At 52.1% G+C, this 27,184-nt stretch overlaps 1 protein-coding gene across 5 annotated transcripts in view; it reads left to right on the top strand.

Annotated features, from left to right (window-relative positions):
• The window catches only part of MPRIP (myosin phosphatase Rho interacting protein), a 129,132-nt gene that overhangs the window by 82,237 nt on the left and 19,711 nt on the right, over positions 1-27,184 (top strand). For all 5 annotated transcript variants that reach the window (XM_019541967.1, XM_019541964.1, XM_019541966.1 and 2 more), the window contains exons 7-15: positions 1,087-1,246; positions 10,055-10,196; positions 10,790-10,900; positions 14,223-14,279; positions 16,665-16,733; positions 17,275-17,364; positions 17,853-17,962; positions 21,834-22,425; positions 23,896-24,012. In XM_019541967.1, the coding sequence (XP_019397512.1) occupies positions 1,087-1,246; positions 10,055-10,196; positions 10,790-10,900; positions 14,223-14,279; positions 16,665-16,733; positions 17,275-17,364; positions 17,853-17,962; positions 21,834-22,425; positions 23,896-24,012 (1,448 nt within the window). The remainder of the gene's footprint in view (positions 1-1,086; positions 1,247-10,054; positions 10,197-10,789; positions 10,901-14,222; positions 14,280-16,664; positions 16,734-17,274; positions 17,365-17,852; positions 17,963-21,833; positions 22,426-23,895; positions 24,013-27,184) is intronic.

The following is a 27,184-nucleotide window of genomic DNA, read 5'->3' as shown; positions in this document are numbered from 1 at the left end:
TCAGGGATTCAGGAAACTGGAGTCCCCGCCTCCCTGAAATCACTCCCACGTGTGTAGGGTGTGGTGCTAGTGCAAATGCAAAATGGGCATCGCTCCATGTGACTTGGTTGGCCAAAGCAGCAGGGAAATGTCAATCTGAAGGGTTCCCTGTCCCTAACCCCCTTGGCTGTGCTGGCATGTTGGTTGGAGGTCACTTTCAGGCTCCAGTAAAATCATGCAGACACAAGTTGTCTGCCACACTTAAGGGGAGGGGACCTGCGCTGGAATTACAGCAGGGCCATGATCCCCGCCCCAACCTTCCAGTGTTCCTGAGAGGGAGCTAGTAGTGGGTCCCAGCTTCCTCTAGCTGTTAATGCACCTTCCGATCTCCTGACCCCCTCACTTTGCTGGAATAAGACCTTGTGAAAATGGATTGCACTTGAGATTAGTGCATGCACTGCTGTGAGTTGGCTGGGCATTGGGTCTTCCTTCTAACACCCTCAGGCCCAGCCTGACTCTTGGATGTCTTCAAGAAACCCCCTCCCATCTTCTGTTGCTGTGTCCTTCCTGCACAGGCTGGAGCATGGTGCTGTGGACACCAGGGAACAAGAGAAGGCTCTCTGGGTCCTGAGCTGCTCCTGAGCAGATCCTGGGTGTTAGTTGGGCTGTGGCACATCGTGCTAACTTATTTCCTGTCCGTTGGGGAAGTTTCTCAGGCTGTCCCTCCCTACTTGAGTCTTGATGTCTGTTGCAGTTTCGTGGCATCCCGAGCAGCAAGGCTCTTCAAGGCCTGAGCAGTGATGTGCTGGAGTGTGGTGGCTCTTGGGCCGCCTCCTGTCAGATCTCACCTTCCTAGAAAAACCTCTGGCATGGGCTGGGACGAGCCGAGGCTTGCAGAAACCCAGCTCCCAGCTTCCCTCCAGTCAGGTGGGGTCTGTAGCTGGTATCATGCCTGGTTTCCTGTGTTATTAGTCCCTGTCCTGTCCCACTCTGCAACCAAGGCAGGTTCTATGTTATAACTGCCTTTTACACAAATAAAGAAGAACAGAAATGGGGTTTGGACCATATGGAGTGACCTCCTCTCCATCCCCTTCTCTGATTCCTCAGACGAGAGCTCCATGAACGGCGACCGACTGGACTGTGGCCGGAAGGCACGCGTAGAGAGTGGTTACTTCTCCTTGGAGAAGACTAAGCAAGACTCAAAGTTGGAAGAACAGCAGCTGCTGCCTCCGCCATCCCCTCCCAGCCCCAGCACCCCAAACAACAGGTACAGTTATCCCAAATCGCCCTCCCAGGAGCACGCCCGCCCCTTTCCTTCCCCAGGTACCCGATTGGGCAGCCGAATGGTTAACAGCTACTCCCTGAACTCCCTGGACTCGAAGAGCACTTGCCCCACGCACAAGGACGTCAGCAGCCGAGACGGGGGACAGGGAGCAGACAAGTCGGGGCGCTCCCTTTCTTTTAAAGCCAGCCGGCAGTACGCCACCCTGGCCGACGTCCCCAAGGCCATTCGGATCAGTAACCGTGAGGCCTTCCAGGTGGAGAGAAAACGGCTGGAACGGAGGACTCGGGCCCGCAGCCCCGGCAGGGAGGAGGTGGCCCGGCTCTTTGGCAATGAGCGGAGGTAAGGCACCAGGCGCTGACCTGCTTTTAACTTTTGCTTGTCCAGGATCCGGTTGGCCATGGTCCGTGAGTGACTGGTGGGACTGATGTCAGTGTTGTTTCCCCATGGGCAACGAGGCCAAAACCTGCATAGGTGTGGCTGGAGCCCTGGTCCATCGCTGCAGGCAGCCTGCGAGTGTGAATGGGAATCCAGAGAAGAGCCCTGCCACCCTGGGTAGCAGGGCAAGGTCGCCCAGGCCTCATGGCTCTCCCAGGTCACCCAACCTCAGTCAGAGGCTTTATTGAGGGAACTCCCAGCTGCTTGAAGCAGGGACTCAGGGTTGTGGGGCCAGAGCAGAGGTGCCTCTTAAATTTGTAGCCAAGTCATCTTTCTGGGCCTGCCACTTCTTTCCAGTTAACCGTTGCTCTGTGCTTTCCTGCAGGGGAGGTTGCTCCTACTGCAGCTGGGAGGTGGGCTGGTGCAGGGGGTTGCTGGGACACTGGTCTGTGCCAGCCAGTTAATGGATTCCCCATTGGTGCCAACACAGAACAGAAGTGTTCACACCTGGCAGACCCCAGGTCTGGGCAGTCTGTCCTGGGGGTGGCGATTGCTGCAGACCAGGGGGATAAACAAGCTGCCACAGGATGTTGTATAGTCGTATTGCCAGCGCCGCCTCCTGCCTCCACCCTGGACCAGTGTGCGGTGGCAGCTGGCAGCATTAATTAGGCTATTTTGCTAAATGGTGTTGGGGGTTACATGTGTTACACAACAGTCTAATGAGCTGAGAGGTTTCAAAATGTCACGTCATTAATCGTGGAGAGAGAAGCACGCTGCAGAGGCAGCTGGGAGCGACACATGGAACAGCACGGCGGGGGAGGCTTGCCCTGGGGGTGTGAGAGAGCGCGCTCACAGCATGCTCCCATCTTTTCCTGGGGACAGGACGATAGCTGTAGCTGGCCCTGGAAGAGCTCCGTTTGTGTGCTGAGGACCATAAAGTAAACCCCAGAAACCCAGGCACTGGGCTAAGTCAGTCCACTTAGCACCCCCTTACGTGCCCATGGGTGTGGGGACTTCACTACCATGTCAGCCAGTGCTCACAGGTTGCTTTCCTTCACCCTGGGAGGACTCTTTTCCAGCCAGCTCTCCTGCCCCGCACCCAACACAAGCACGGCCTGCAAAGCCCAGCTGCAGCTATTCCACGAGTGACTCGGCCTCATACTAGTGCTTATTCTGCTTGGCTTAGCTCTGCAGGAACTGCGTGTGCCTCTAACCTGTGCTGTGGAGGCCAGCATAGCAGTTTGAGGCAAGGGAGTGGAGGGGGGATGGACTTATGCAGCAGTTCCTTGGCCCCCTCCTCCGCCCCGAGCTTGCAGCCCTTCCCTGTGTCGGGTGAGAAGGATGCCCTGTTTGTCTCCGGCCACCCCTTTCCTAACACTTTGGCTGGAGAAAGGGTTGTAATTCCTGCTTCATAAACTGCTCCTGTAACCTCTTGGCTGGAAGCTGGCCCGCTGAGGCTCAAAGGTGTCCTGGCAGCTAATGTCTTCTGAGCTAGAGGCTCATGTTTTCTTCTAGAGTTGAACCACTGGAGTGCCAGCCCCAGATTGTGATTGCACAGCTGAAGACTAGCTCCCAGACTCCGCATAGTGGTGTGTGTTGGGGGGGAAGTTTTGCTTCTGAACAGGCTCCTTGGTGCTCTGGGTCCTTATGCGGGGATGCACAGGTCCGTGTGGGGGGAGATGAATGGAGCAGGGGAACAGCTGGCTAGAAGGTGACTCCTGGTGAATGAGGCTGCGTGCAGATCACCAGTGCCAGGATGATGGAGGATTTCTGAGTACTGCCAGACATTGTCCTTTTAATTCCCCACCCTCCATTCCCACATGGCAGGTGCTTTCCCATTTCCCCTGGCCCCTTTGTTTCCCAGGCTCCCAAAGCTATCAGACCGCCACAGGAGATGGGATTTTATTGAATCCGCCTCAGTGAAAACTCCCCTCTGTTATGTCTAGCCGGCTTATTGCCTTTATCTACAGTGATTTGGCTCTGCCTAGGGAGTGGGGGCAGATGAATGCCTTCTGTGCTTGGCTGCTAATGGTCTCTTAAAAATATATATATGTATCCTTTAATAAACTCCCTGGGATCCCAGCAGCATAGTGTGAGCACGGAGGGGGGCTTTGGGTTGATGTCTGAGGTTGCAGCAAAGAGGCTTGAATGGAAACGAGCCCTCTGCAGTATTGCTCCCTGTATTACAGGGGCTGCTACCTGTCGTAGTTGCTTCGCCGTGAGCACAGGCAGTGAGCTTTGTCCCTCGCTCACCAGGGTCTCTGCCCTCCCCTCCAGCCTCTGTACAACTCCGTTTCCCTTTCCTTCCTGCAGTCAGGGCTGCAAAAGGGGTAAGAAGAAGGGAACAGTCAGAGCTGACTAGTATAAGTGCTGGAAACCCAACCCCCCCCCCCCCATCTCCACTTGTCCTGAGATTTTAAATGGATGCTCCCTCCAGACTGCTGAGCCCCAAACCTGTTGGCTCTAAACAGTTTCACAGGCCCTCCTGTGCTTTGCCAGGAGGATAGGTGGCACGTTCATCAAAGGTTGGGGTAGGCGAAGGATGTGTCGTGTAGAGTGCTCTTTTCCACCAGCATGTGTGAAACTGGGCATGTGCAAAACATGTTCAGTCTAAACAAAGAGCATTGGTGCTCAGGGGCAGGGACCACACATCTTTAAAAAGGATCCTCCAAACTAGTGACTCAACAGGAGGGGAGGGTAGCGCTACATAATGTGGACCGTTGTCCATCTGTGATGATGCCCCAGCACTGCAGGAGAGTGGGAGGCAGTCCTTTCCCCAAGCAAGACTCCAGGGTTAGTGACCCTCTCAGGTGCTTTTGCAGGCTGTGGGGAGGGAAAAGCCACTTGGTCATCTGGATGAAGATCCTTCTGGCTGTGGGAGGGCATGCGGGGAGCAAAAGGATGGAAAGTGGTGGGGATGGGAGGGTCTGGGTCTGTGAGGGTCTGAAGGGGTCTGGTACGGGGAAGAGGAGTTGAGCTTGGCCCTCTGTGTCAGACAGTGCAGTGGGTTATCAGCCAGTGTGTGTGGGCTGCACCCCTGTACCTGTGAACTGGGCCAGGTGGGGAGGAGGTGGGTGGCGCGGTTGAAGTGCTTGCTGGGGGGACCTCCATGTTCTGAACACTCGGGTGGATTTGGGATTGCAAGAGGGCCGGTGCAGCACAGTGCCAGAGAATTAACATTTCCCACCTCTCGGCTTGGCTTGGCTTGGCTTGTCCCTTTAATTTGAGTAACTTAGTTTTGCGTTTGATCTCTCCTTCCCCACTCCTCCTTCCAGTCGAATCCCTGCTGAGGGTTTAGCAGACCCATGCTTCTCTTCCAGGTTGCAGGTGCCAGTCTCTCCTCTGGGCTTCAGACCATTCCTTTCTTTTTTTTTTTTTTTTTATGCTCTTTCCCGTAATCCACTAACGAACCCTGCTTCTGTTTTATCCATGGGGAACTCATCCAAAATTATTGGACCCACGCATACACCCTTCTAACCCAGTGAAGCCGTACTAAGATGCATCTCTTTGTCAGTCTTTGCAGCCGAACTAACCTGCTCAGGACTGGTCAGTACTATTGGCTGCTTTGCTCCTCTTTCTGGCAGTCCCCACTCAACCATGGCATGAGCATGGGTCTTTCTATCTAAAGAGAGCTACATACTGACTTATAGTAGCTGTAGCTGAGCTAACTGCATCTACTGTCTCCCCTCCTCATAATCCCCATTTTTCAGACCTCTTTTCCCCTTTAAAAAAAAGAAAAGAAGAGATCTTATGGGTAGTTCTAGTTAATGATCAAGATCTGTGTTCTAAGAGGCTATCATTGATTATTTAGGCCCAAATATTAGCCAGTGACACCTTTTAAAAATACCTATTATACCCACTGTTTCTGAGAGAGAAATAATAAAAGGAAATGATGATCCGCTATCACCCATCGTCCGTGTTGGAGCCCCCCCTGCTGGTCTGCAGCCAGGAGCTGGGTAACTAGTGCTGGTTCTGCCTCGGCGGGAAGTCCTGTGTGTGGTGCTGGGGAACAAAGGGACGAGGAAGTCGGTACAAGCCCTGCAAGCTTGTTCCTTCCATGCCAGAGAACGTCATGGCATTAGGATGAGGTCTGCAGGCGTCGTTTGTCCTCTCAGATGCCAGCCCGGGTCTGAGTTGGCTGCATGGTGGGGTTGGCTCTCCTTTCTCCCAGCTGAGGTTGGAGGCATACGGCAGCACTTCTGCCTGGAGGTGGACTCGCTCGCATCTCTGTATCACAGTGGAGTTCTCCAGCTCACGGGATGGAGCCCATTGGAAACAGTTAAACAGCTGGGTGTCATGGGCTCTAGGGCAGACATTGTTGTCCCAGAAGATTTTCCCTGAGAGTGACTGCTTGGAATTGAGGGAGATGCCCTGCAATGTGGTGCTGGCCAGCTCTTCACGTGTCGCTTCCTGGGAGAACTCGCACCATCCTCTGGGTACAGAGCTGGTACGATGGCTTCTGCTAGGATGCTCCATGTCAGCCCAGCACTGTGCCTGGCTCTGCTCAGCTGGGAGAGGGGAGTTGGGCTCGCCACAAGAGATCAACCCTCCCTTCAGTAGCTTCCCTTTGAGCTGAGCAGTCTCTGACCACCACACAACGCTGTAGGCCCCACGAACCCATCCAGCAATGTCCCCATGCTGCCACAGGACAGTAGGCTGGTGGCTGCAGACCCTTCAGGCCTGGCATTGGCAGCTCTCACTCCTTTTAAGACCCACCATAAGGCTTCTGGCTTGTGACCACATGTGACCTCCCTTCCAGCCCACACTGGATCTGAACATCCATGGAGCTCACCCATGCCCTTGCTCGGGGTTTGCAACCCCTTAGATTGAGAACCACTGCCTGAGGGGCTTCTGCATCTCCAGGCCCTGGCTTCCTGCTGCCCAGCAGCTCCCCCAAAGCCCTTGCACCATTTCCCGAGAGCAGAGGCCCCTTCACAAGTGCTGTGTGCAGGCTTCAACCCTCCTCACTGACACCCTCTCCAGAGCCCTCAGACCCTGTGAAGCCAGCTGAAGAGAGGGAAGGACTCATGTCCACAGAACCTCCTTCTCCCATTTCCTTATTTATTTCAGCCTCTTCCCTTCCGGTTTCCTCTCCTCCTCGCTCATGCTGGCAAGGAGCAGTGAAACTGCCAAGGGATTACAGCTGGTTCCGGATGGTAATAGCCGGCTGCCTTCCCCCTGGATGGGGCCTGGCTGAATATGCAGGAATTAGGCCAGCGGTACCAGATGTAGGAAAAAAAAGTCTAAATGTCCCGTAGTGAGAAGGGCTGTGGGGTGGAGGTAGCTGGACTCTGAAGTAAGCACAAACCCAGACTTTGATCCTTACCCCGCTGTCCTGTGAAGCCGGTGCCATGGCTGTTCTGGGAGCTACAGGTTTCATACAGCGTCGTATTCTCTCGGTGCGTGTGCCATGCACCTGCCCTGTTGCTCACCTGGGATGTGCAGCCCACAGCCCTCTGGGGCATTCCCAGGCACTTTGCTCTGTGGACACACGACGGTTTCTTCTTGCTTCCAAGACAGGCGACTTTTAAAAGAGCTGCCTCTTGCTGAGTCCTGGAGTCCAACCTCCTCTGTAAGGAATCCGGCTCTGCTCCAGAAGCACAAGAAGCAGGGTACTGAAATGCTTCTCCCAGCTTCAATAAGCCACAGCGGTACCTGGAGCTGCTGGCTGCCTCTGTCTTGGAGTCTCAGACGGTCCCCTGTGTACTGCTTTCCCTTGGCAGAAAGGGTGCCTGCTCCTTCCCTCCTTTCATTTCTTTTTTCCTTTGGATCTGTCCTGTTCTGTTAATTCTGTGTATCCCTGCGGTAACTTTTTCCTTCCCTATTTCTTGATTCTCTTTTTGGTTCTTCTTGCTGCTAAATAATAACTGAAAACCCCACTCTTCCAATCAAAGGAAATTTGTTCTAATGATAACTCTTGTTGTCAGTCTGTGTAGCACCCCCGCATCACGCCTCGTTACCGTAATAACTGAATTCTGTAGCTTGTGTTTAGCGGCCTGGAAAAGATTAACAGCTTGCATGGAAGAAGATTTCCTTGGCGCTAGCTTTGTAGCCAGGCAAGCACTAAGATGGCCCTGCAGCTTTTGAAATGCTCCCCGCTTTCTACTTTGTAGTGTAATTTTGTCTACATGCAGCCAATGTTTGTAGGGGCCCATTCACCCCTGGAAACCCATGGGCAGTTGCAACCAGGGCTGTTGGGAGCTGCTCATGTGGGCATGGGATGGAACGAGAAAGAAGCCCCCAGACAGGGTCTGTGCCCCCAATAGGAGCACCTCTCCTGAAGCGTTTAGCTGGCAGGACACGATTCTCACCTGTAATTCAAATGATGATGTTAACCCCTGGGGCTGTGATTTGGTTACAGTGATTTTTATTTTCCTGTTCGATAATGAATCCTTGGAATGACTTTTGATTTCATTTATTTCGTGTGTAGATAGATTATATCGAATTTCCTTTTCTGTTCGTTCATTTTCCAGCCTTGTTTTCTTCCAGGTCTTGTTGCTCTCCACCTTCTCCTGCTGTGTCGCTGTGTGACGTGTCCACCTTTACCTCGCCTGCTTCGCTACCATCTCATCTCAGTCTCAAGCCGTAGAACACCTCGATGGCACGGCCCCTTTCATGAGAAATCAACCTGCTTTCAATTTTTTTGATTTTAGTTTTTGTTTTTAATTTTCTTCAGCCCTTCATCTGATAGGGCAGAGACGATGTTAATTCATGGGCCTCTGTTTCCTTGCTTAAACCAAGATGGGACCAATGACAAGGGGCACTGTTGGGTTAAACTGAGCATCCGGATGAATTCCTCTTACTGGTATTACTGTGCTTTTTGGCTCGGAGCCTGTGAGCTGCAGTATATGGACATGCTGCCCTGGACCTGTGCATATTCCAACTGTGCCTGAGCACAGATATCCATCCACATGCTGCAGCTCGCAGGTTTGAGGCCTTAGGTGGTTAAAGTGGAAGATGCTGTAAAAAATTCATTCTAAAAATTAAACTTTTCCTACTGCTTCTGTCTGATAGTGTACTCCCCATCTCTTTGTCAGCAAACACTAAGCTAGTGAACTCCTGGTCCTGTTTGATTTTACTTTCTCGTTTTTAGGGCCTAGCTCTGAGCTGTGGTGTTTGCATTGCAAACAGAGCAGAGGAACATTTACTCTCAGAACATCCCTCAGCTTTTATGAAATGTGGTGAAAACTCTGTTTAAGCTATGTTTGAGGCATCGTGTATCTGACAGTGTCCCTTTGAGAGATGAGTTGAAAATAACTTGATAATTGAATGATTTGTTTCTTCTGAAGTGGCTTCTGATTGATGACATGAATTTTTTTTAATGCTTGTGTTAATGATGAACTTGAGTGATTTTTATGGGTTCATAGACTCTGATAAAAGCTGAAGGGCCTCTCTGGTACAAAGAATCAGTCTCTGCAATTTCACACTGCCAGGTCCTTTCCATTCTTCCTGGCTTTGGTATAGGCTCACCAGCCTTTCTTGATGCACTGGTGCTTTTGCAAAATGAGCTGTTTTCCAACCTTTGTATAGCTTGTAGTTTGGGGGAGATCTTTGTGGTTTGGTCCCAGCTCCATCCCATGGTTTCCCCATCCCCATTTTAGCAGTGGCTTTAATGCCACTTTGGTGTGCAGGTTGTCAGTGGACTTGCTGCTTAGCCTTGCACGCAGGGGCTGGGTCTACTGCAGTAGAATAACTTCTTTCTAAACGGGGCATGCAGGATAGTTTAAATGAAGAGGAAGGCCCGGTATTGGAACAGCAAATTCCAGCAAGTGTGCTACTGCAGTAGCCACTCCTGTTGCTTATAGATATGAACAGGAGCACTTGGTGATCAAGGTCTTACCCCTGGTGAGACCTGTATATACACTTAGCCTTCATGACGAGGGGGAGGTGGTCATTTAGACCTGCTGGATTGGCCCATGTGGGCATAGGGAGGGGTGAAGGGGAAGGGCAAAAGGAGCCTATGACCAATATTTAAATTAGCCCGTTCTAGGAGGGGGAACATCCTTGCAGTTCTGAAGCTACTGTCAGTATTGACACCTCCTATGTCCACCTGGCTCGTTGGGGCTAAGTGTGTGCAAGGGAGGAGGCTGGCTTTCTTGTAACATGGGCCTAGCAAAGAGTTTGCAGGTGTTTCCATCTCCTGGCTCAAAGCTGAGCACTTGGGAGTTGCCTGCTACAGCTTCAGAGCCTACAAGTAAAGTCCTGCATGGCAGGTGGAAGTTGGTCCATTGTCCCAAGTCTTCTGCACCACATGGGGATGCTTGGGGAGCTTGTACGGGGCAGGGTGTGTGGCCAGGTGCGGAGCTGGGAGAGAGTCCTCGCTGCAGGGAATCGTGTGATTCTGAAGTGACTCCGCACGGTCGCTGCCCTTGCATTTAAATGTGGTCTGGTTTCCTTTCTCTTTCTGTCTTCCAGGCGATCCCAGGTCATTGAGAAATTCGAGGCATTAGATATAGAGAATGCCGAGCACATGGAAACCAGTGTGTCGCCAGGCTCTGCCCTCTCCAGTGAGACGCGCCAAGGCAGGAGTGAGAAGAGGGTTTTCCCCAGGAAGCGGGTAAGACTCTCGGCTTCTGTCAGGCATGAGGGTGCGCTCAGGAGGTGGGCTGGTGGCTTGGATTTAGCATGGCTAAGATTGGCCCAGCTGATGTTCCTACTTGGGACCTGTGTGCAAGGAGCATGGTCTGGAGGGCATGAGAAAGGGATGCGTGGCTAAAGCAGGCCATAAGCTTGAGGGCGGTAAATCTCATCAGGAACCCAGGCAGGTTTGTTGCCTGCTTCCCAGTCTCCTGCCCACTATGGAACCAGAGGAGAAGATAAATCATGTTTTTGTCTCTGCCTCCCAGAAAAGAGAGGGAGGCATCAGGTCCAGCAGGGGTGCCAGGGCACATTCAACTAAAAGAAATGGGCAGTGTTGAAAACTCTGTAGTATGAGATGTCTGTAGACGTGTTGGAACCAATCTAGTGCCTTGACTCCATCCAAGAGAGTCGTGTGCTTGCAGAAGCTCAAAGGCAACCCAAGGCGCCACCTCACCAGCTTTAATTTTTGAGGCTAAAAAACACATTATGGCTGCACAGTTCTTGCAGTGCTTGGAGACTAGACTTGTTCCTCTGGGCTGTCATGATGATCTGGACTCCTTCTCTTTGCAGGACTCCGAAACAGCAGCAGTAGGCTCCATCCCAGAGGTCTCTGCTTCCCCTTTGTCTCCACACCGTAGAGCAAAATCACTGGATAGAAGGTCCACGGAGTCCTCCATGACGGTAAGTCCGGTGGTCATACCTGGATGTGGCAACAGAAGTGCTGCTTTAGGTGTGAATGGAAACAAAGCTTCTAGTCTCAGCATTAGGCTTGTGAGATCCCCCCCTCCTGTCCCTTGCCATCATCAAGGAGGATGCAAGGTCATATTCAGAACTGATGTAAAAAGCTGCAATTCCAGTGACTTGAACCTGATCTAAACTTGGCCTTGAGTGTCATAAAGACACCCCCTGTTTTATCTCATCCACACCAGTGCTGAAGCCTGAGGAGGGATTTGTCTTCCTTAGAGCACTGAGCAGATGCAGCAGCCTCTTGGGAAACCAGTGCCTCAGGTCCTATTTGGCAGGTGATTTCCCCCTGTATAAAAGCCACCTCCCGAGTGCTGTGGTTGGCTGTTGTGGCGTCACAGAGAGGTTCATTTCCTTGTGTGTCCCATTCTCTCTGCTGTCCTCCAGATCAGTGCCGCCCCTGACAGCCCACTCAGTTTGCCACTCGCAGGCTGTCAGAGGCTGCCTCAGACTTTTCCCCCGCATGCCTCCCTTCCCCCTTAGTTTGCAGCTCCTTCTGTCAAAGTGACTGAAATTCAGTCTTTATTGCACTCACTGGTTTGTTTCTCCCCATCTCTGTAACCTTGTGATCCCAAGAGTCTCCTGAGGACTGGGTTAGCTCTGTCAGACTGGAACATTTATCAGGCAAGTCTGTCTTCTCAGACTCAGGGGGAGGTGCGAGCTCATTCCCTTTGCCTCTGTCCTCAGGCTTTCCTGGTGTTTGCAGCTCGTTCCCTGCCTGACAGCTGTGTGCGGGTTTGAATCGCAGAGGCTCTCTCAGGCCTGTGTCCACCTGTCCCTTCTGTCTGCAGGCCTCTGCTAATGCTGGTTGTGGGTCAGTGTCTGTAGCTCCAGCATCAGTTCTCCCCGAGTTGCAGCTCTGGTGCTTTGCCAGAGCCATGTGCGCACTGTGGTTGGCTGCACGCGCGGCATGCGGGGATGCTGGGTGTACTGTCAGCATCCTGAGTGAACTCTTCACAGTGGTTGAACAGCTCTGCTGGCTTCACTCATCCCACACCAGTTCTTCAGTGTTTTAGTCAACCCCTGTGGTTCTACTGCCAGCGTCTCTGTGGTAGCTTTCCAGGCTGCCTCCTCAACAAGGACCGTCTGATAAGATCAAGGTGGTTGTCTCTCACGCAGCTGTCCTCCATGCAGGCTGGGGGGTTCACAGCTATTGCTGAATCTTTCTCAGGTCCTCCTAGGATCCTGCAATATGTTTGATAGTGGCCTTGGTATTTCCCATGGTACTGAGCTGAGGTGGGGTCATTGCCTAACAGGAGCACTGGTGCTGCGAACCAGCTGGACTTAATGGATTTGTGTAGGCAGGCTTCCTTTCCTCTGCTTTCCAGTTTGCAGTTGCCACTAGACTTGGGCTGGGTTGTGGAAACCTGGCTTCTCTCTTCCCCTCCACTTCCAGCTGCTCCTCTGACTTGTTCCTGCTGGGAGTTTTCTAACCCCAAACTCTTGGCACCCATCAGTTTCATAGCAGCAAGTTGCAGTGTCCTAAACCCAGGACTGTAGCCTGCTGCATGCCAGTGCACTGAACAGGGGGACAAGGGATCTGCTCTGTGGAGAAGTCCTCTCTTCTTAGAGTGAAATGCTTGTTGCTACGACCTGGCATGAAACCCTTCTCTGAGGAAATCTGACCAGGGCTCCATATGGGGTGGTGAGATGCTGGGATTCCCTCTACTTGAGCCCTTAGGGTATTTCCAGGCCTCATAAATCAGAGCCCAGCCTTATTTTGAGTCCTGCGGCACCACGTGACTGCCAGCTGCCAACCATGCCCGGCCGAATTTATAAATAGAGCCAGAGAAGCGGGGAGTGAGTACTAGGAGAGTGTGTGGATGGCAGACTCATGAAGGGCCACAAGGAGAAGGTAGGCCTGGACTTCCTTCCCACTGGCTGCTTAGGAGCTGTTGGGTTGGGGGGAGGCATCTGGCTTCTGAAGAGAAACCCCTCTCCCCTCACACCAGTGAAGGGTCGAACATTTTAGAGAGTTTTGCCTGGGTTCTGTCTGGATGAGGCAAAAGCTGGTGTGCAGCTTCTGGAATTGAGCAGTTACATGGTGTCCCATCAGATGTGCCAAGGCAGGGCCTTGGCAGCAGCTTGGTGGGAAACAGCAGAGAAACCTGGCAAGATATTCATTCTGGAGGAATAGAGCAGACCTCACGTTGTCACTGCTGTCTTCTCCCACTGCCCCCTCCAAGAGCAGGGATGCAGTGTGTGGTGTCTGGCCAGCCTGAAGCCAGTGCCATGGGAAAGGGTGGGGGTGGGAATTTCTTGAGAAGGTTCCTGCCAGCACCATGGCTGCTGTTGAGGAAACTCCGCTGTGCTGGATTCCAGCATAGTCGTGCCCCATTGCCCTCGATCGATCTTGGACCAGCCAGACTAAAACCAGAAGAGTTTTGGCTTAAGAAACTTGTATGGGATTGGGTAGCTTGGGCCCATTAGCCAAAACCTGGCTGGACCCCTACAAGCTGGTCAGAAAGCATCTGGAGCCTTGCAAAACTAGCCTTCACCCAGAGGCAGCACACCTCCTGTCTGCTTTCCAGAGAGGATGGATTTCCATCTTGCTGATCTGGGCCAGTTTTCTTGGTGCATCTCTTCTCCCAGTTGTGCTCCCCGCTGCACTTTCCCAGCTGCTCTCTTTTTATTTGTTTTGTGTTGGGTGCCTCCAAGAAGGAAATGGAGCTTGCAGACCTGTCCTGTTCACACCCCAGGCAAGGCCACGGCTCTGCGTTGCTGTATGCCCAAAGGATTGGGGATACAGAATATCTCCTCCCACCAGCAACCCTGGGAAGTTCAGCCCTTTCTGAACGGGGCCATGCAAGGAGTGACAGCAGGGCAGACTGTGCAGCCTGCCTCCTAGGTCACATACGGCCTGGGCCATGATGGCTTTGTCTGGAGGAGCTGTCTTCTTCATTAGCTGTCAGGGATGTAAAGGCTGGCCATCCTGCTAATACTGGGTGCTGCAGCTGCTCCCTCCAAGAGAACTGTGTTGGTACTGGTGCCATGGTGAGACACGGGAAGGCGAATGCTGGTGCAGACACAGCCTGAGCAAAGCATGCTGTGGGGTCTCTTTCCTCTTCCAAGAGCTGAAGTTTAGCCCCTGCCTTCTGCTCTGGTGGCCCCGAATCCCCTTGTTCTGGCTTTCCCTATGGCTGGGTTATATTTCATGAGATCATTGCTGTGGTATTTCTTCTCAGGGGAGCTAGGAGCTGGCATGTCATCTGAACCCTTAGAGAGTCTTAAAGCTTCTGTCTTTTCCCTCTCCTTGCAGCCCGACCTGCTGAACTTCAAGAAGGGATGGCTGACGAAGCAGTATGAGGACGGGCAGGTAAGTCCAGCAGGCACTGGCCTCTTTGGTTGCCCTGTTGACCGACTGACCACAACAGCCTTGCCTCATAGTCTTCCCCCCTCCACTCCCACATCTGTATGGGTTGGCAGGAGGATTGGCCTCCCCATCGTGACTGGGAGCATTCACCTGCCTACATGTTACGACAACACCCAAAACCCAAGTTAAAGGCCTGGGGTCATGGGCTGGCAGGAGAGGTTACTTGTTAAACGTTAACAGGAAAGGCTTCCACCTGCTCAACTAGGGGTGCACAGTACAACCTCGGCCTCCAGGGCTTTCTGCTTTGTTTGTAAGCCTTTCCTGAGGGCAGCTGCGGCGGGGGGGGGTGGTGGTGGTGTGGTGTGTGTGTGTGTGTGTGTGTGTCTCAAATGGTTTTAGGTCTCTTCTGCTCAGCAGGTTGGTATTAGCCCTGTTCTGTACAGAGATGTCTTGGCAACCCCAGCTGTGTACAAGTCAGATCTGCCCCGGGGCAGGACTGGCTGGTGCTGTGCCCTGGGGTGGGCGAGGTAAGCTCAGGGGCCTGCCTCTGGGGTTTAGCTTGAACTGTAAGCACTGGGTTCCTCATTCTCTATTAGTCTCCCCTCCCTTATGGCCACTGCCTGGTCAGCCTCAGCGTCCAGGTGCAGAGGAGCCTCGCCAGGCCTCAGGGAAGCAACTGGGCAGAGAAAGAAATGGAATAAAAATGTCCTCATCAGGCACTAATGGGAGCACTCCATGAGGGGATGCAGGGAAGTGCTCTATCATGGGAACCCTCAAGGCTGGCAGTTGCTGCTGACCTGGGAACTGGGAGTGTGCATGTGCTGTTATTTATAGTGGCGCCCTCCTAGATTTTCTTGCCTTGCAGCCCCGTACCCCAGCCTGTGCAGAGGAGGGAGAGGGCTGACTCAGCAGTGGGGGGGACACAGGATCTGGCACCTGGGGGATTGGGGGGGCGGTGTTCATCCACCCTCCCTTCAGAGCACCACAGCCAGCAGATGGATGACTGAAAACAGTACCTTGTTGTCTGTTTGTTCTGTGCATCTGATCTGCGATTTCACTGTCTCCTCTCTGAGCTTTGCTCTTTTGCCGCTCCAGAAACCCCCAGTACTATCGTCTGGGATTATAATGAAGCTGGGTCTTCAGTGACCTACGGATTTGAGGCCCAGGTTGCAAGTTTGGTAGGATTCAGTTTTAATTAGAAGATATCTCTTGTAATCTCTCTCTCTCCTTGCATCCAAACACGGGAAAAAAAAAATCATCCAAATGAGAGATGGAACTGAACAATTCCCTTGTTAATTTGGCTCACGGGGGCAGAGGGGGAGACCACACTATGGTCTGTCAGATCTCCCCGGCAGTTAGTCCAGGAATCGATGTTTGTGAAACGCTGATATTTAGCTGCAAGGTCCTAAAGGACAGGCCCACCTGCGGGTTCGTGACAAGGAGTTTCACTAGTTTGTGTCCCTCTGTCATCTCCTGCCATATGCTCAGATCACAACCTTTGGGGCAGAGGCACGTTTAAGTTCTGTGCTCAGCCATCACCTAGCGCAGTGTGCTCCTGGCCTATGACCAGGGCTGTGAGACACTGTGGTGATGTAGATAGTAATGGTGCAATACTTCCATCTGAACAAAGCGGGGGGAAAAAACTGGAAATAATAATGAGAATTTGGGCTTCTCATCCAGTATAACAGAACTACTTAAGACACGGGCAGGGTGCATCTACCTGGGTTATGTTAGCTGCATAGAGCAGGCCTAGCTGCATGCACAGCCAGCACTAAATGGGGTTCTGGCAGAGTGCTGAAACACAGGGTATACCTGCGTTGCAGGGCTGGCCCTTCTCATGGATGTTCTGGGCAGTTGCCCCGAGCAGCAGAACTGAAAGATGGTGGTTTTAGAGCCAATCAGCAGCTTGCATTTGCTTGGTGGCATTAGCTGTGTGAGCGTTGGGGCTGGTGAATGATGCCTGTCAAAGGTCAAAAGCAATGAAGATAGAGTCTTTCCAGGGCTACAAATGCAGCCATTAAAGTCATCCCTTTGCCTCAGCTGTGTGCTGCAGTTGTGCCCAGGTGCTCACACTGGGTGTCTCTGGAATTGTCATGGACCACCGTTCAGTCGACTAAATAGACGTTGCCACTCCAGAGGTGGGCTGGGCTCCCACAGACGAAAGCCATGTACTGGGCCCATCCCGACTTCCCCTTCTCTCTCGCTCCTGCAAGAGCGTGCTGGGCTTACAGCTACTGCCCAGAGTTGGTCTTGGCTTTGCCACCTTCTGAGATGTGTCATGCAGGGGGAGGGGATCACCCTCCGTTTGGTCCTTACCCAGTGATACCTGTTGCCCCAGGCAGGGGTAGAGAGCAGCATGTTAAAGAGCCTGCCTTGTTTGTTTCCTAGTGGAAGAAACACTGGTTTGTGCTGACGGATCAGAGCCTGAGGTACTACAGGGACTCAAAGGCAGAAGAGGTAGGTGTCTCTCTCCTCAGAGTCTAACCTGTTTGTTTCAGGGTCCGAGGAGTTGCAGGTGTTTTGTGTGGGCCCTTCACCCAGCATTCCTCCGCACAAGCATGTGTGCATCCTAGTGTCCAGGATTCTCACTGGCTGCCTTGCAAGAGAGCTAGAATGTCTGGGAGTGCACCCAGATGGACGGTGCTCCTTGCTTCCAGCCATGGGAGAAGCTCTGGCCAGGCCCATCCTTAACCTCTGAGCCCTCAAAGATTTGGGGAAATACAGAGCTGGGTGCACCACCTCTGTCTTGAACAAGTGTTTTATTGCTCGATGGGGCTGAGAGTACATCTGATGTCTCTTTTAGGTTTGTGCCACTCTTGGGTCTTCAGCTTTGTCTCACCAAAGTGATACTGAGGTTCAGGCAGACCTCGAGAGGAAAACTCAACAGCTTCTTGTTAAGATGCTGCTTCAGGAAGAAAGCCCAGTGTCCTGCCACATGCATGTACTATGGTTTTGGTTTGCAATAACCCTTCAACCTTTCCCTCTCTTGTTTCACCAGGCAGCTGATTTGGATGGAGAAATAGACTTGTCTACGTGCTATGATGTCACTGAATACCCAGTTCAGCGCAACTATGGCTTCCAGATCCACGTAAGGACGATTCAGAGAGGGGAACTGGTGGAAGCAGGGGGTGGAGTGGGTATGGCAGGTACTTTCTTATCAGAACATACTAGGGAGCCCATCTCCAGCAGCTCCCAGTGCTGGATGGATGATAAGAAGGTGGAACCATTCTTGTATATCTCATGGTGGAGGCTTGCCCACAGTGATCACCCCTCTCCAGGTGGGGACCAGCCAGTGCTTCATCAGCAGCTGGTGGTAAGATCTGGAAAGAAGCGAAGGGGATGTCTATGAGAGCTCATTCTCTGAGCCCACCAAAGATAATCTCAGTGACAGACACTGATATACACCAAGCAGTTCTATTTTGGGTCTCAACCATGGTTTCCATCCTGAGCCTCCGAAAGGGGGCCCTGGGCAGCCAAGCCTCGTAGGCAGTGTGTGGGAATGGGCTGTTGCAGCCTGGGTGGAAGGAAGGAGAGTGGCTGCTTGCCATGTTGACCTGCTCCCTCCTCTTCCCCTAGACTAAAGAGGGGGAGTTCACCCTCTCCGCAATGACATCTGGGATTCGACGGAACTGGATCCAGACAATCATGAAGCACGTTCGCCCCACCACTGCTCCTGATGTAACCAGGTAAAGGACTAGGAACAGGGAGGGATTTCCTGCTCACCTCTCATAACCACCCCTGTAGCTCTCTGGCTTGCTGTACAGAAATAACCCTGCCCATACCTCTTCCTGACTCTGCTCCTTGTTGGTTTTTCTCACCCTCTCCCGCTTCCCTCTCTGGGCTCCGGTTGGACACACCTGTGTGGGGAACGAGCCTGCATCAATGGTTACTCTTGGCTGCGTGTGCAAAATCCAAGGGGTGGCTTAAAACACGTCCCATCACTTTCTCGTGTGATAATGCTCCTTTGGCTTCTGGGCCTGGGCTCAACTCTAGGGCAGTTCAGCATAACTAGCCTGTTGCCTCCAGGGGGAAAATACCTGCATTTAAATCGGAAGCTGCTTTAATTCATTTTGTAGACCATGCCCAGTGAGAAGTCCTAGGCCTCTGACCTGCCAGACAGCAGCAATCGCTTCTTCTCTTCACACCTTAGATTGAGGAACCTTCTCCAGTCTCACTTGCCAATAGAAGGCACCCAGAAATCTCACTGTACCTGTTGAGAGCCTGCAGCTCTGAGCAAAGCCCTTGACCTTCTTACAGTCAAATGCCATCACGCGTCACCGCTGCAGCAAGCTGTGCACATCCTGATGCCCAGTTCCTGACCATCTGTTGTGCAGCGAGTTGGACTCACTCACACGATTAATGCCCTCTTCTCCTGTCCATGCTCCAACGGCAGCAAATAAAGGCTCTGCCTGATTCTCGTGGCACCACTAGAAGGGTTCCGTCCCCACCCCTGCATCCCCCTCCCCCCCAGTGCTGTCTAACCGGAGGTATTCACATCATCTCTCTCCCCTACCTGTGCCGCTTAAACACCCGCCCTCGGACAGAGCTGTGTGGTGGATCTCTCACGGGTCTCAGGGAATCGTCCTCTCTCCTCACTCCTGCATATGTTTGATTTCCATGCATTCCCAGGAAAAACTTCTCTTTGAAACTATCGGTGCTGAAGCCCAGGTTGGAAAACTGTGTTCTCTCCTGTATTAACGTTTTGTGGTTTGTATACCTTGTGATTGATTCACTGCATGCCCTCCTTTTCTGCACTTCAGATGGGAAGTCCCACAGTTTTCATTTCTTCTTTTAAAACTGAAAAAGCAAGAAAGAAGGGAAGAAGCAACCTGGTTTTGACACCTGATTTCCCCAGAGTAGTATCTTCCGATGCGAATAGATAGTGGCGATTAGGCCCAAGTGTATCAGAGGCAGTCGTATCCTTAATGATTTACATAAATTTGTCTTTTATTAAGCTGGCCAAAAGAATTCTCAGCGCATGGCAGAATGTTTTCAGCTCTGTGAGGATCTGATTAGCTTTGTGAGTAAGAAGTAGTTTACCATGGGGCTGAATGTAAACCCCTTCCACTCACAACTGTAAACTGAAACCATCAGATAGGAATGCTGGGCCCTGTGCGCTGGATGCCATGTCACTAATGCAGTGATGCCCTTTGCCCTAGTGTGTATGTGGCATACAGCAAGGGGCTCAGTGTATCGTATGTACCTTGCTGCATGTTGCTAGCATGCACAGGCTCTAAAATGGGTTCTAGAAAGTGGGGATTACTCAAGAAAAATGAATGGCAACCTCTTGGCCTTACATAGCTGTTTCCCCCTTTACAAGCCACTGCAGTCTGATCCTCTTGGTTTGATTTGAAATTCCACTTGTCCCACTTTACCCATAACCTGGTCCCTTGGGAAACTGCTGGCAGACATGACTGGAGTACGTTTTGGGTCATTCTGCTGTGCAGGAGCATGGTGGCATTGATCCCCTCTGGGCTGGAGATGGGGGCAGCACGCCAGACTCTTTTCTCTCCTAATTCTCTCTTCTATTGTAAGACCCCTCTCATTTAAAATGTGGCTTTATCCAGTAACAGGCTGTAGCCGGAGTGCCTGGTTTTCAAGAGCACTTTGGTATCATCCTGGATCTCCTTAGGGTTAAGGCCCAAGGGGGTGAAACCAGCTCTGAACTGGAGCTGGGAAGCTTTGTCATATTGGATGGGGTTTGTTTTGTGGTTGCATGTGGCAGAGCTGAAGAGTGAAACCTCTCCAGGCTGGTTGCAGAGACAAACTTGCCATGGCCCAAGTGTTTGAAAGCTCAGCCTAGCTGAGCTGGATGATTGACTGTGGAAGGAAGTGCATCGGAAGATACTAGGGTTGGAACCATGCAGTACCATTCCCCCGCGTCGTTCTTTTCTTTGCAAGATGCACACATACGAATATGTTTTGGGGGCTGGCAAGGGGGTGGGGAGATGCACTTCTGTTGTAAGTGCTCTGGGGGACCCCACTCTTGTTCGGCCCTCTCCTGGTGGTGGTGGTCTTCATGCATGGAGCTCCATCGTTAGGTACCGTGTTAGCCCCGATTTGGCTGCACTGCAAACCAGACAGAATGGCTTTGTGGCTCCGTTCGCTCTGTCTCCATGGAAAGCCAGGGAGCCTGACACTCAGCGCTGTGCTATTAGCACAACTGGGGGGTGGAGGGTGCGCTTACCTTCTACAAGGCAGCTCTAGGGCAGAGGCAGAGAGGGGACAGTTATTGTAGATCTCTGGTTCTTGGGATTCTGGTAACAGCCAGGCCTGAGCAAATGCCTGCTGCTCGCTTCAGGACAGGAGTCTTCTGTGGGAAGCTAATTCCATGGAGCTGGCTCAGGGCACTTTCATTAATTGGTTCTTATTTTTCTTTTTGTTTAAATCCAACCTGCATGCTCCCAGGCCAGCATGTCCGCAGTTGTTTAATACGTGATTCTAGATGATCCGTAGAGGTTTGAAGATGCATCTCCTTTCCCTACTAACACTTGCCCTTCCCTCACTTTGACCCCGGGCTCAGCACCAGAGGGTCCCTTTAGGCTGCCCAAGCAGCTGATGTCCTTGGTGACACGCGTGGCCACATGCACAAGAACTCTTGGTCCTCACAGCATCTGCAGCGGCACGTCAGAGTGTGCGGTCTCCCTCGTGGAGGCTGACGTCGCAGAGCCCTGCTGTACAGAGAAGCAAGCCTTTGCCAAGCTCAGACAGCAGCGCTTAGCTTATTAGCCAGCACCTCTCAAGGCCGTTGTATGCTTCCTTGTGTGTCTCCTCCCACCTCTGCTAAATGGCAGCCTGCTCCTCTTCCTTTGGGAGCTCTACCCTGGCACCTGTGAATCCATGGTTGCCTTGGGAGTGACCAGTAGCAGCAGCATGACAAAAGTGTGACCGTGGCTTCATTGAGTTAGCTAGGCGGAAGGAGCAGGTTGGTCAGAAAGTCTGGGCCTTGGAGGGGCAGAAGGTCACTGGCTGGCATGGCAGGAATGTGGCCTTCAAATCCAGCCTGTCAGTGATGATAGCTGGTGCCTGATACTCGGCCTTAGCCCAGTTCTGGATAGACAGGTGTCCACATCCAACCAGCTGGCACTGCTGCTACCTTCCTTGTGGCTGGTATCTGCAAAGGAGCCCAAGGCCCCCAAGTGAGCAAGGCAGAGAGGAACCCCTAGAGCTCCTTTGTTGCAGGTCTGGTTGGGTTGGGAATGGTGAGCCCACTGAGCCACAGCTGTGGCACAGCGGCCTGGGAGCACGCGGGGAAACTTCACTGCTGGCTGTGCTCTGCCTGCTCTGTGCAATAATTACAAGGCTTCACTCCCCAGCGGCATCAGCCTGGCTCCTTTTGCCAGCATTGACTTCTCACGTAGAGCTGCTGGGAGAAGGGAGGAGAGAGTTCCGTGGCGATGGGAGAGGGATGCACATGACCGCACGTAGCGTTCAGGCAGGCTTAGTCTCCCATTTGCTTGCCTGCCGCAGTGGCTGTTTGAGGCGTGAGTGGGCAGTGGTTCATGCCACAGTGCAGCTCTGAGTGATGACATCTTCCCTCTTTGTCTTTCCTCGTAGTTCCTTGCCAGAAGAGAAAAGCAAAACCAGCTCTTCCTTTGAGACCTGTCCAAAACCAAGCGAGAAGCAGGACTCGGACCAAGCAGAGATGGACCCTGAGCAGAGGAGGAGCCGGGCTCGGGAACGCAGGAGGGAGGGGCGCTCCAAGACCTTTGACTGGGCCGAGTTCCGCCCCATCCAGCAAGCCCTGGCGCAGGAGAGAGCCAGCACGGCGGAGTCTGCCAAGAGCAGCACCCTCACCTTCCCCAGGGAGCCCAGTGTGTTGGACACGGATGCTGGGGAGCTGGAGAGGGAGCGCGCACGGCGGCGGGAGGAGAGGCGCAAGCGTTTCGAGATGACTGATGCTGTTGATGGGACGGGTTCGGAAGATGTGCTGCGGATGGAGGTGGACAGGGTCCCGGGCCTGCCCGTCACTACCGATGTCAAGCCGCAGAACGTTCACGTGGAGATCGAGCAGCGGTGGCACCAGGTGGAGACAACCCCCCTGCGCGAGGAGAAGCAGATCCCCATCATGCCTCTGCACCTGACACACTCGGAGGACAGGGAGGACAGACTCTCCAAGCACCACCTAACCACGCTGCTGGAGAAGGAGGTAATAGGGGAGCCTGAGCCATGACCTGTCTTAGCCTGTGCTGTGAGAGGTCTGCAACTGTGAAATGAGCAGTAGGACAGCTCAGGCCAGAGGCTGCATTTCAGTCCTGTCAGAAGCAGAGGTGGTAAGTGGATGCTGTAAGGCCTGAGTGAAAAAATGCAGAACCCAGATCCATGTCCCTGGCACTCCCCTTTCACTCTTCATTTTGGTTGCGATTGCAGCTGTCACAGCTCCCGCCTGGATGGTTATTACAGTGGGCAGAGACGAGTGTAGCAGGGTGCAGGGCCCAGGGCAAAATCAGCCCGTGCAGGGCCTGAACGCAGCAGCGGGAGTGGGAGGGTGGCAAGCGGCTGGATGTAAAGTCGGCCTAGCTCCCTGGGGCCCCCTACAGTGCAGGGCCTGGGGCAGTCGCCCCAATTTGTGCCCCCCCCCCGCTGATGACCCTGGGAGTGGGGACCCTTAGTCCTTTTCCAGCCAATCCATCCTGTAGTGATAGGGGCTGCGGATTTTGCTGTTCAGTAACAAGTCTCCCATGGGGGGAGCTGGGCATTTTCCCTCTGGAGAGCAGGGTTCAAAGGTAAGGATGTGACTACTCTGCCATTCAGCTCTGCATTCCAGCCCCATCCTTGAATGTGATTCTGCATGGGCAAATGTGAACACACAATGCCTTGGCTAACCTAAACGCCTCTGGAGCATACAAAGATGGGTGCATTTATCTAGACCAGTGGTTCTCAACCTTTTTAGACTTGAGACACTCCTGGATAGACTTGGCACACCTCTCGGGAAATGCCAGCTCTTATTTCTCACTCTTTTTTTGCCTACAGAAAAATTAACAGTAGGTTTTTCTGTTGCAAAGAATCTTAGAGTCCACAGCTGTGGATTCCTAGTTGAATTCTATCGGTTTATCTTGTGAATCATGTTTGCAAACCCGACCGCTACTATTTTGTGGCACCCTAGAGCCCGCTTGAAAAGATCTCGAGGAAACCCAGGCAGCCTGGTGGAGGATTGCTGATTTAGACCCTCTTTGCAGAGCCAACATTGAACAGTCTTATGTTCAGGAATGCTACAAATTAGCTTTTTCTTAAGTCCTTAGGAGAAGCACAATTTGCTTGGAATAGACCCCAGTCAGGAACAGCAGGGGTTGTGGGCTGCAGAGCAGTCATGGGCCCGGGTGTAGAGTAGCCAGGCGAGTTGCAAATCAGAGATCCATTGAGGGTGGAAATCTGTACAGCGTTGGCTGGGCCGTGCCAGGTTCCAGCGAGGGGAGTTCATCCTTCACTTCAACGAGCCTTAAAAATGAACCCCATTGACAATGTTGTTGTTGCTAAGAGGGGTTTTGGCAAAACAGATAAGGCCCAAATTACAGAGGGAGGAGAGGCAGCCATGAGAGAGCTCAGCCTGCTCCACACAGAGCAGCTGTGTACCTCTTCCCTAGTCAATGATTTTTGGCTCTTTGTTCTTTCCCAACAGCTGGAACAGAGCCAGAAGGAGGCATTGGACCTGCTTGAGCAGAACCGGCTCCTGCAGGACCAGCTGAAGGTGGCTCTGGGCCGGGAGCAGAGTGCCAGAGAAGGCTACGTGTTGCAGGTAGGAAGGTGGGGAAGGAGAGAGACGTCTCCTTCATCTTTCACTGAACTTGAAAACAAATCTGTTGGGCTTCAGTCCAGGGCACTCATGAACACATCTGGGTTAGAGTGGAAATGTGCAAAACTGACCACGCGCCAAGACTTGGGTCTTTCTTACATGTCACTGTCCTCCGCATCCACAAGGTCAGGTCTTCAGCTGTTCTTGATCTCAGACCACTGGGATCATACAGGTGGAGGGACCCTTTTCCCTTTAGTGCTCATATCTATATTTAGCCTTAGGATAAGTTCACCAGCCATATTCTGCTGAGGGGAAAGGAGCCATAGCAGACATGGCCTTGGCAGAGCTGTCAGCAATGTTTGTTCCACCACATGCAGTCTTACACATGCATGCACATCTCTCATCTCCTGTTCTGCACAGCCAGAGCCGGGACCAGTGCTTTGGCTATGTGGCCTTTCTTCCAGAGCACTGTTCTTTGGCCGCACGATGGACCTCTGAGTTGCTCTGTCTGGAATCCTGTTTTGGATTGGTTAAAGAAGAAAGGGGAGCAGCTACTGAAAAGCTGTTCCCTTCCCCCAGGTGCCCAGATACAGCCAACAACGGCATCCTCAGAGGAGGAAAGTCTGTGGGGCTGCTTCAGGCTGGCCCGGCAAAAATGTTTTGTGCATGGAGTAGAGCTCACTCTTCCTTGGTTGCATCAACTCTGGGTCAAGGCAGCCATGCAGCTGTACTTGGCACTACCATGTTGGGGAGCTCTGGATTTGACACCCCAGCCTCTGTTCTCCCCTTGGGCTGGCTGAGCTGGGGGGGGGACGGGGGGTATACCTAGCCCAGGGGAGCAACTTGTGTTTCCTTGCTGTTACCCTTGGGACAGGGGGGAGGACTCACATTGCAGTACAGCCCAGAGACCCCAGGTGGTAGGCACAGTGCTCTAAAGCCATGACCTTCACACTCTTAGATCTCAGGGGAGAGAGAGAAGCTGCCAAAAGGAGAGTAGAGATCCTTCCAGGAGGAAACCTACATGTGTCTAGTGAACAAGCCAGCTGTGCTGCAGGGAAGCCCCTGCCCCCTTCCCCCACTGATTTCCCAATAGCCAACTCAAGAGTCTGTTTAACCCTGTTAAACGGAAAGAACAGCAAGACCAAGAGAACTTCCAAGGTTGGTGAGGGACCACGCATGGGAAGGGGCAGGAACCTGGCCAGGCCTGTTGTCTGTTAATAAACTCCCTAGTGCTGCTTGGATTGGTGACTTTATGATGTGCAGCTGTAGCTTCCTGTTCCTAAACCATGCATTTGATCTTCTGTTGTGGCGGCAACTTGCATTGGCCATAGGCCCTGCGCAGAATCCCACATTTCCACAACAAGAGGCCAGCTACTGTTTCCCTGGAGCAAAGGCATCCTACCTCCCTTAGCTCGGAGCCTGGAAGATAGTCGGCTAGTGCAAAATCAGCTACCCAGACCTGTTTCAGCAGACTTGGGACGTCCAAGTCAGCCCTAATGCCTTAGGGATTTTGCTTTCAGTCCTAACACCAAAGTAGCTTGTGCATTCGTATGGTTACAATTTGCTCAAACTGTCATCCAAAAATCAAGTTGAATTTTTTTGGCGGGTTCAGCAATGTTCTGCTCCCTCCCCTTAGACACCCGCAGCTTTGTATTTCCCAGTGTCAGTGGGAAGCAGAGGAGTCAGAATTCCCCATGAGCCTTGAGTATTTCTAACCCCTGGCAAGTAGGTAATGCCTGAAATTGGAAACGGTCCTGTTTTCATAAGTCTGCATCAACTTTAGGGCATTTAATCTGAATGAATCTCTGCATCTTCTGAGGTCTTGCCCAGCCCCAGCCCTGGCCCCAGCTCCTTTCCTTTTGTAGATGCATGCTGGGCATTAAAGCTCTCAGATTTGCGACAGCCCCAAAGATTCTGCACATTTCTTAAAAATGCTGAAAAGGATGAACAGTAACCGGGACTAATGCATGCACCTTGCACTGAAGCCCTTTCTGGTCTCTTACAAACTCTCCTTCGTCTCTTGCTGTCCAGTTTAATCACGAGCAGTACATCTCAAACCCTTTGTCTGCTAACAGGTGGCGAAGTGCTAGACCTCGCACTTTCTTTCCAGGACCCCTGTAGTGTCTTCTTGCTCTGGTGGTGGAGGGTGGGAGCGGGCACTGTACTAACTAACCTGTCCGGGGGGGGATGCTCTTGCATGTTAAGCATGGGATTGATCTTACCGTAACTGAGTGTCACATCTGTGGGCTTTCCCTACCAGCAGACAGAGTACAGCAAGGCAGGCCAAACACCTAGGCTTAACGCTGTGCTCCTCTTTCCTCTTCTTGTTTGTGTATTTTTTTCAAGGTATTTAATTTCTGTTGCCTTTTGCATGACTCTCTGTGAGCTCTCTCTCTCTGCATGTGACACTGCTTTGGTTTGAATCTCACAAAGGTTTGTTTGTTTTATTTTACATTCTCATCATCCTTTTTTCCCCTTCATTTATTTGCCTTTTGTTTTATTTTTTACAGGTAGCAATTTTAGCTCCTTCCCACTTTTAAGCTTTAGCCATCCTATCTTTTTCAAAAGATGAGCCGCTAAAGAAGCCTGTTTAGCCATTGCAGAAATGACATCACTATGGCAGCCATCTTATCTTCCTGTGGCCTGGCAGGAAGTGATGTCATTCACTTTCAACCTCACTTCCTATTGTTGCTCTTGTTCTATAAAACCTTGTTATCTGGAACTGTGCACTTTTTGTTTCACCACAAAACAAACAAACGCACCAAATTGAGCAGCTCTTCTGTCAGCCCGTTCCCATCCCCTCACTCCCTTTTGTCCTCACTCTTTCTGATCGTTCTTGTCCTTCTGTCCCCGTTTTACTTGTTTCTTTTCCATTGCTTTGGTTTTATTCAATTTTTCTTGTAGAGTTTGTTATATTAGAGCTGATTTGATGCTACTGTCCATGTTTTCCGTTAGTCAGAAGCAGCTGTCGCCCCACTTTAAAAAGCTGGTTTATTTAAAAAAATAAAATAAAAAATTACATACCAAGAACAGAAACCATCTAAAATTGGAGCATGTGGGTAAGCAGCCAAAACAACCCAAGGAGCATTTCCATGGCCTGACTGGCCAGAGGTGTGACACTCAGAACTGGGAGCCAAGAGTGTTACTAACCTAGTATTTAATCAATTTTTTTAAG

Source organism: Crocodylus porosus, unplaced genomic scaffold, assembly GCF_001723895.1.
Source record: "Crocodylus porosus isolate Cpor-Errol unplaced genomic scaffold, CroPor_comp1, whole genome shotgun sequence".
Lineage (NCBI taxonomy): Eukaryota > Metazoa > Chordata > Crocodylia > Crocodylidae > Crocodylus > Crocodylus porosus.
This window is presented reverse-complemented; position numbering and strand designations above follow the sequence as displayed.